Source organism: Canis aureus, chromosome 15, assembly GCF_053574225.1.
Source record: "Canis aureus isolate CA01 chromosome 15, VMU_Caureus_v.1.0, whole genome shotgun sequence".
NCBI lineage: Eukaryota > Metazoa > Chordata > Mammalia > Carnivora > Canidae > Canis > Canis aureus.
In genome coordinates, this window is record NC_135625.1 from 11,556,077 (window position 1) to 11,565,608 (window position 9,532).

The window sequence follows — 9,532 nt, forward strand, 5'->3', positions numbered from 1 at the left end:
ATACCTGAGCTCCTTTGGGAAAGTGATCTTCCCTGTCCTAGAGCACTAACGTCTAACACTCCTTGGCTCGCTTGGGGTTACTCAAAGGAAAGGACATTCAAAAAGGTTTCCTCTGAACATAGAAACTCTGAACAAATTCTGTTGAGAAAGGTGCAGGGACAGTTAAGGAGGTTGAGAATAATCTGAAAGTTGCCTGTTGTGGGAGGCAAGAATGGGAGCTGGGCTGACCTGAATGGTTTCCGTCAGGGAGGGACCACACCCAAATCCTGTAATCCAATCTAGCAATTAGAGTGGATGAGAGGACTTTGTGCCTTATCCCAGGGCCCAAAAGCCATGAAAGGTGGAGGTGAGGTTCACTATCTGACATTTGGAAACTGGCACAGTGAGAGGAGCATCCCTTTGCGACCCGAAGCTCCTGGTTGAATGTATCTTGTGGACACTGTTTCTGCAGACATGGAGGCTGCCCACCTCCACCCCTCAGAGGAGCCTCAGTTCAGCGCCTCTCCCAAACCCCAGTCATGCTGGTCAAAGAGAGGCGGTGCTGAAGTCCACGGAGGACCCTCCGTGCCCGAGACGACATCCCCTGCATCAAAGACTCTCTCCTCCCCGACTGACCCGTTGGCTCCCGCATCAGCAGGGCTGCCTCCCACCAAGACGCCTCTGAGTTGGAAGAGCCTTTCCCAGGTGGGAGCCGGGCTTCAGAACATGGGCAACACTTGCTATGTGAATGCGACCCTACAGTGTCTGACCTACACAGAGCCCCTCGCCAGCTACATGCTGTCCCAGCAGCACGGGACCACCTGTAGGAGGCAGACATCCTGCATGCTGTGTACCCTGCAGGCTCACCTGACGCGGGTTCTCTGCCATCCTGGACGTGTGCTCCGGCCCCTGCCACTCCTGCTCGCCGCCTTCCACAGACACAAGCAGGAAGATGCCCATGAGTATCTCATGTTCATTCTGGATGCAATGCAGCAAGCGTGCTTGCCTGAGGACAAGCTCTCAGACCCTGAGTGTCCTCAGGACAGCACCCTCATCCAGCAACTCTTTGGGGGGTACTGGAGGTCTCAAATCCAGTGTCTCCACTGCCAAGGCACTTCGAGCACTCTGGAACCTTACCTGGACATCAGCCTGGACATCGGGGATGCTCACAGCGTCAGCCAAGCTTTGGAGCAGTTGATGAAGCCCGAACTGCTGGAAGGTGAAAATGCCTACCATTGTAGTAAGTGTCTGGAGAAGGTGCCTGCGTCCAAGGTGTTGACTTTGCACACTTCCCCGAAGGTCCTCATCCTGGTCTTGAGACGATTCTCAGACTTGACAGGCAACAAAATGACTAAGGAGGTGCAATATCCTGAGCGCCTTGACATGCAACACTGCCTGTCTGAGCAGAGGGCAGGACCCTTGGTTTATGTGCTCTATGCCGTGCTGGTGCACGCTGGGAGGAGTTGCCACAGCGGACATTACTTCTGTTTCATAAAGGCAGGAAATGGCCAGTGGTATAAAATGGATGATGCTAAGGTCAGCGCCTGTGATGTGACTTGCGCGCTGCGCCAACCTGCCTATGTCCTCTTTTATATGCAGAAGACTGATCTGGAGAGAGACCTTGGGAGGGAGTCAGTCGAGGAGGGAGGACTCGCATCTCCCGAGGCAGACCCCACGGTGGTGGGTGAGGCCTCAGGAGAGCCGGGAACCGATCCCTCCGTGAACCATCCTGAGTTGGAGGAGCGTGGGGAAGAGACCCCCAGACAACAAATGACATTAGACCAGTGGAGATGCCTCCAAGAATGCAACCGCCCTAAGCCTGAACTCAATGTCAAGGGAAGAGAAATTGCTCTTCCTGCGAACGCAGTCATCCTTCACCACTCCAAATACAGACCTGAGATGCCAAAGAATCATCCTCAACAGACCGTCGACCTGCTCACCACTGCAGCTGGGATGCTCCCACCTCAGGTGGCCGGGGACGTGGCCAAAGTCCCGCGTGTGCCAGGGAGAGCCAGACCTACCAAGAGGACGAGCAAGAAGGGACAGAGGTCTGGGGAAGCAGTCCAGGGATGTGTCTCCTAACTTTGGTGCACATGGGCGCACAAACCCACACACACAGCGTCACTCACTCCAAACCCGAACACAGACCCATACTGGAAATATTTTGTGTTGTGTGAAGTGTGTGTTCTGTATGTATGGAAGAACCATCTATCTGGTGTGTTCATGGGATATGGCCTTCAACTGAAACTAGAGGACACTGATATTTAAACCTGGGTCTTTGTCATGATCTTATATTGGGATAGTGTGGATTTCATATGGGGTCTATCCAGGAACCTGCCTCTCCTTAAGCCTCGGGGAGAGTGGGGGCCACTTGCAGGTAAGAGGCAGTGAGCAGTCAGGGTTTAGAGTGGATATGATGCTGAGGACCTGGGGTTGAAGTATGTTTGACCCTCTCCTCATGCTCCCCACTTCCCAATGCTTTTCTTCTATTTATATTGAAAGAATTTTGTCTGAACACATAAGTATGTGTTGGGTCTTGCTAGCGATGTGTCTTGGTCATTGCTTGGAAATTGTAGGAAGGAAATTAAGTGCTTACTTTTGGGGCAATAAATGCATCCAGCCTGATTGAACACAATGATTTTATTATGTTCCCATAACTCTCTCCCACATTAAGACTGAAGAGAAGCAAACTAACAAGGACTCTTATTCCAAAGGGAAATGCCCAGCCTCCCACTGAACATAACTTTTTACGACTATTTTGCTACCATCTGCTCTGTGGCACCTCCTGACCCAGAAGCAGTGGACTCTGGATTTCAGACCAGTTCAAAATCAAATTTGGACCTGGGTTGATACCTCTGGAAAAAGTGCCAAGTTCATGAATCTAGCAAAAGCTTTTTGAGGTCATGTTATAGTTGTTCTGTGTTATCATTTCATTTCTTACAGAGGAGTTTGACAATTCTTTGTAGAATAGAAATTATTGCAAGACCACCAAACGCCTCTGAGTGTGACCGTAGGTGTACAGTTGTAACATCACATCATAATGTTATTTTCACTCTGTATCCAAACTTGGACATGCCACCCTTACTGGAAAGTAAGGGACAGTAGGATCTGTGCAGAAGAAATCACATTTTTTTTTAGATTTTCATGTACCAAAGACAGATTAGAGATATAAAGTGTCAGGGTTTCTTTCATGTCTGGGAATTGTGTTTCTTTTGACCAATACAGTTTATTGCATCATAAAAAGTGAGGGAACCTGCGTGCATGTCTTGCCAAGAGTTCCCTAAGAGGACCTGCAGGTATCCCCGTCCTCTGAAGACTGTCATAGGGAATGAGACAGCTCATGGACTCGGGGACTTGTCCTCCACAGCAGAGGACCCTGAGGAGGTGTCTGTTGGAATGAGGATATGTCCCCACCTGGACTGTTGTGGTGAACCAGCAATTCCTCCGCTGAACTGGATGGAAACGGTCAAGTCCACAACGTGCTGGGTGTCCTGCGCCTACACATACACTCCCCCCACTACACAGATGCTACAGTTTTTCTTTAGGTAAATCTATAGGAATGTCAAAACGTGATTCCCAATCCGGAATGTCAAGTTTGTGTTAGTGAAATCTATTTTCTAACAAATGTAGGGAAATCATCCTGGCAATTTGTAAATTGGTTGTAAACAGAAATTAACAAGTTAATCTGAAATTGTTTTATAAATGTCTGAATTTCTGATTTAGAAAAAGATCCCATCCAGAGTTCTGCAAATTACACCATGTTTTCTCCTAGAAGACATTTTCTGTACTTGATATTATTTCTCTGAAATTGTTATGCAGAATATTGCATCTGCTTTGTTTGTTTTTGCTCTAAAATGTTATTAGGAAGTGGTGTGGTTTTTTATTCTTAATAAAAAATTCCCACATATGATTTGGTGTGCAGGCTTTTTCTCCCCAGTATTTCAGAATCTTGAAATAGTTATTTTATTTCCAGGCTGGCTCCTCACAGAGGCTTCTTTGCCTGCTTCCCCTGAGTGGAATTCCACAGCCACCTCTAGGTCACCTGCAGCTCAAATTCATAGCCTCCCCCCATGGGAATTTCTCACTCCTACTCACTGGCTCAATACAGGGGAAGCGCCAGCAGCCATTTAAGAAGAAATGCAATGGGACATAGGGACATTATTCTTCAGAGTCTCTTCAATTATGAGATCTCTGACCAGGAAGATGCTTGTATGAGAACTTAAGGGGGAGGGAGTAGATTGAACCAGAAGCACACCATCTCTGTCCAAGGCTAGAGGAGACCCCTAGGAGGGATGATGGGAGATGGTTGGATAACACACTGTGAGGTCGGACTGTGGAGGCTGGACAGTCAGCAGATGAATTCTTTGGTTAGGTGTCTGGACGTCAATGCTCATCCTGTCCAGGTATCCATTCAAGGGGTGTCTCTATTTATCAAGATCTATTAGTCATGAGGACAGACCAAAGAATCTGCAGAGTCTCCCACAGAACAGATTCACGAGTTCTTTTTTTTTAAGATTTATTTTTTTTATTTATTATAGACAGAGAGAGAGGGGGGCAGAGACACAGGAGGAGGGAGAAGCAGGCTCCATGCCCGGACCCTGAGGTGGAACTCGATCCAGGGTTTCCAGGATCGCACCCTGGGCCAAAGGCAAGCGCCAAACGCTGAGCCATCCAGGCAACCCCAGATTCACAAGTTCTTTCCTGGGAAACTGGAATTGCCAATCCTGGATGGAGTTCTAGGTGGACCTCCTACCTGTTTTCAGGTTACAATGTGTTGAGTCCTGGCTCCATTAACCTGTGGCAGGATGTCAGGCTGGAATTGTTTTCACAGTAGGGATCTGTGCTGAAACTGGGTTTTGGGGACAACCCCAAGGGTAGATTCCATGCCAGTATATGGAGGTTTAATCTGGGAGGCCACATCCAATCAATGATCTGTGAGCTTGACAAGGAGGGTAGGTTCCTGGCCATGGTGGGTGAATGTAAGCAGAAGGATTACCTGACTTCCCTTCCTGAGCTTTTGTGTTTTCCAGCAGGAGAAAACAAAGTCAGGACTTTTCACAGGAGATATCCTAGGGCATGTGTCTCATGGCAGGTTTGAGCTCAGGCAGGAGACAGGAAACAGCTTCTAGGGAGATTGCCTCCTCCCGTGAGGTGTGCATCATCCCATTACCAGCTGCTCCAATAGAAGACACCACAGATGGACCACATCTTAGCTCTGCCTCTCCACTTCATAGAAATCAAGCACAGTAAAGGCATGGAGATGAGAACAATCCATTCCACAGTGATATTATTAAAAGTGCTCATTTTAAAGGGAAAAGAGCCCCATCCCTGTGGCGATAAGGGGACATAAACTACATTAGCCTCCTGTTACCAGAGGGCGAGATGAGAAGGTTTCCAAACAGTGTTTTCGTTTTTTAGAAGAAGCCATTACATTCACTCTTCTGGCAGTGGACCGAGCTAATCCTGTCTTCAGAGTGTAGGGATAGAGGAACATTCCTCAGCATCTTAAAAGCCATCTACGGAAACCCCTCAGCAAACATCATTCTCAATGGGGAAACAGTGGGAGCCTTTCCCCTAAGATCAGGAACAAGGCAGGGATGGCCACTCTCAACCCTGCTATTCAACATAAGATACCTAGGAATTAACCTACCCAAAGAGGTAAAGGATCTATACCCTAAAACCTACAGAACACTTTTAAGGAAATGGAGGGAGACACAAAGAGATGGAAAAATATTCCAAGCTCAAGGATTGGAAGAAGTAATATTATGAAAATGTCAAGGGTACCCAGGGCGATTCACACATTTAATGCAGTCCCTATCAAAACACTGAGGACTTTCTTTAGTGATTTGGAACAAATCATCTTAAGATTTGTGTCGAAATAGAAAAGACCCTGAATAGCCAGGGGAATATTAAAAAGAAAACCATAGCTGTCTTTAAAATTTTTAGTGATACTCTGGTGATACATGATTTGGAATATATATGGAATCAATACATTTTGTTGCATTAGCGATTTTTCCATGTGGAGACATCTCAGTAAATCAGTTCCACATGGTGGCTCTAGCATGTTGGGGCTCACATGCCAGTGATCACACAGAAGCAAAGAATTGAAGGACACAAGGAACCTGAAGACTCCATAAGCAAGGAAGGGAACTCGGGGAGAGAATGGAATTTTAAGAAATCCCTCACGGAGGAAGAGCATGGAGTGAAGACACTCTGGGTGCAGAGACGGGAGACGGTGGTGGATAAGGAAGAGCCCCGCCGTCAGGAGGGAATCCGATGCTGCCAATTCCTTCCAATGTGGCTGCTTTTGCCCTTGGAGTGTCCTAGATAATGTCTGCTTGAGGGCCTTGCTGTCTCATGCTTCTTACCTGGAAATGAAAAATAACGCCAGACATGTGGGTCCCAGGAATGTGGGAGGGAGCCCCGAATCCAGCAGCACGGCCACTGGGGAGTCTCCCTGAGAATCTCTCTCCCTCTCTTTGTCGGCCCCCCTCTCTCTGCTACTCTGTGGTCTCTCTCTGGTCTCTCCCTGTCTCAAACAAATAAACAAATAAATCTTAAACAGAAACAAACAATGAAACGTGTTCATGTCTTGGCATCTATGTCCCCACATCCAAGTCGATTAGATGCAGGGAGCCCGGTGTTACTCAGTATTTCAGGGTGTGGGAAGCACTGAGTCCTTTGCACTTTGCTACACTGACCTGCTCTCTCGTGTCCGATCCACCTCCCAACTCATAGACAATTTAAAGAATTTTCCAACAATGTGGTTTGGTTTTGGGGTCTGCCGTGCACAGTCTGGATCCCTGCTCAGTGTGAGGCTCCGTCTCACTCTCCAACTGGCACAGATCTATCCGCTTAGCTCTCTATCTCAATCTGTCTGATGAATCAATAAAGATATTAAAAACCCTGATATTTTCTCTGCAAAATTCAAACTGTCACATTATTTTTCTAATAACTGTGATTCGTGAATGTTATAATTCATTCTGAAAGGAAATAATGGAAACATTAAATGCATGTATATGTGACCAAAGTTTAAAACAACCTGAGAACGGCCACCCAAATCATAGGAATCAGCATAACCACACATTAATTACCTTTCAACAATGCATTAGTCAATCTTGCCCCAAAGAAATATAATTGTTACATAGCACCCATTAGTTAACCTCAAAACCCACATTCATTCAGTGGAGAATGTCTTTCTGAGGTGTCACCCAAGGACCAAAATTGGAGTGGAAGTGATCTGAAATCCTGTGCCCACCTCTTTGTCAGGAGATTGTCACACAGACAGATGACAGTAAAGTGTTCTGGACAGGTTAGAGTTGCTGGGATATGGAGCAATTCCCTGCGGGAGATGGGTCCTTGCCAGGCACCTGCTCTTCAGTCAAAGGTGGGGGTGGATTGTGAAGGGGCTGTGATTCAATCAACATGATCTAATCAGGCAGGATGCATTTAACTCCTGAAATATAAGCATTTCATTGCCTCTTTGCATTTCCAAATATTATCAAACGCCGGGTTTATGGGTTGACTTCTCAATATATATTTTGTGTCCATAGTTTCCTGAAAAGAAGTCTGTCGCCATACAAGGCTGCAGGTCATCGACTTACACGGTAGTTTGTCATTTCTTTGAGTAGGTGCCCTGGGTTTTCAAATCGGTGCTGGTTGTATATGACCAAACACATTGCTCCCAGCACTCCACCCATGCTGGTTTGGACAAATGGTCTTGCAATATAAAGAGAAGAAAAGCAATGGGATGAGGGATGCATGAGGACATGGTCAGACATGCTCACACTGACCCCAGGTCCTCAGCATCATTTCCACACTCAAAGCTACCTCTCACTGCTTCTAATCCTTTCACCTTCAAGTGGCCCCATTTTTCCACAAGGCTGAAGCAGGGGAGGATTCACCCAATGTTCATCCAACTGTGCTAAATACATCTATTACTAATATCCATAACCTATACCAGTTTGTTCAGATAAATCTGACCTCTTCCATATCTGGATGAGAGTGGATTTTGCTTTGGGAAGATAGGTTTGGCCCTGTTTGGTTGCGTTTGCTTTGGTTTGTTTGGTTTTGTTTGGTTTTTGGATGGCAGGGAAGCAAAAGACATGTCAGGTGACTAGAGGGGAGAGCACAGGACTGCTCAGACCTTCTTCCGCTAGCCTTTCTCCCTGGTCTCCCTGTGCACATGGACGGAATCCTCTCAATTGCACATGAAGTCCCAATTCTGCTAGAGAGCCCAGCATTAAGGCCCTTTGCTCAAGCCTGCCTGCCTCCTCACCCCTCTACCCTATATTCCTGCAAGTCCAAGAATACTTAGGCTACTTTGCTAGTTCCAATCCCAACATCCCCCGTGATGATAGTCCTTCCCACCCTTCGACCTCTGGGATCTTCATAGGCTTCCAGAAAGTAGGGAACATTTCTATTACTGCACACTTCCCATGAGTGCCCAAGAAGCTGCATTTTCCTAAGAAGCCATGAGATAGCAATAGGGCAGCATTCATGGGATGAGACAGGGGCTTGAGGCTCAAGGGGCCAGACTCTGACCTGAGTCACATAATGATTGCATGAATGGGAGTTACTTAGGGCTTGGGGGCAGGAGAAGGATTGCACACTGTGGCTTTTCTACTGCCATCTGACTTTGTAAACCCTAGTGTGCTCATAGAGGAGCTCCTCTACCCTCCACCTACAGGCATCTGCACAGAAAGAGGGAACACCCTTAAACAGATGCTCTGGATTGAGAAAAGTGCAGTCAGTTGTTTTTCCAAAAAAAAATAAAAAAAAAGAAATTCTCTAAATACAAGTATGAAAGTGCTTGGTGTGGTTTGGTTTCATTTGGCATGGTGTTGTATTGTTTTGTTTCCATGGGCCCATATCAGAGATATCCCTGAGGAAGAGAGACAGAGAGAGAACAATGAGAGAGAGAGAGAGAGAGAGTGAGAGAGAGAGACACCATGGCCTTGGTCTCGTGCTATTTGGACGACTTGTCAACCATTGCCTCCTTAGGAAATCATCAGGAGGGTAAAAAATCTCCTTGCCCAGGTCTCAGAAAGGAGGCATCATGATCCAACATTAAAGATGGATCCAGAATATGTATAGAGGGAAACCACCCACTCATCCCATTAAAGACCAACCTGTGACCCAGGGCCCATACAGTACACAGGGCTCCCTCACAGGGTGCACACGGTCAATGTTCACTGTGCAGTACTTCACCAAGGAGAGTGGGTGTGCAGGAGACCCTCAAAGTCTACATATCCCCCAAAACTATCAAGCTGTTGTCTCCTCTCAGTTAATTAAGGCTGGAGGAATTAAATTAACTATAGAGAGTTTCAGAATTGCTGAGACACAATGGAATATTCCTCAGCCATTAGAAACGACAAATACCCACCATTTGCTTCAACGTGGATGGAACTGGAAGGTATTATGCTGAGTGAAGTAAGTTAATCGGAGAATGACAAACAGTGTATGTTTTCATTCATTTGGGGAATTAAATAACAGTGAAAGGGAATATAAGGGATGGGTGAAAAAGACTCCTAACTCTGGAAAAGGAACTAGG

The 9,532-nt window shown here is 46.7% G+C and overlaps 1 protein-coding gene across 1 annotated transcript; it reads left to right on the forward strand.

The window, feature by feature from the left end:
- The first annotated feature begins 453 nt into the window (after positions 1-453).
- On the forward strand, positions 454-2,061 carry LOC144284136 (ubiquitin carboxyl-terminal hydrolase 17-like protein 6). The gene has a single exon (XM_077848482.1). It carries the CDS (start codon positions 454-456, stop codon positions 2,059-2,061), a length of 1,608 nt encoding a protein of 535 aa, XP_077704608.1.
- The last annotated feature ends 7,471 nt before the right edge of the window (positions 2,062-9,532 follow it).

Coding starts and splice junctions, on each gene's coding strand:
- LOC144284136 (XM_077848482.1), top strand. CDS start 454: ATGGAGGCTGCCCACCTCCACCCCTCAGAGGAGCCTCAGTTCAGCGCC.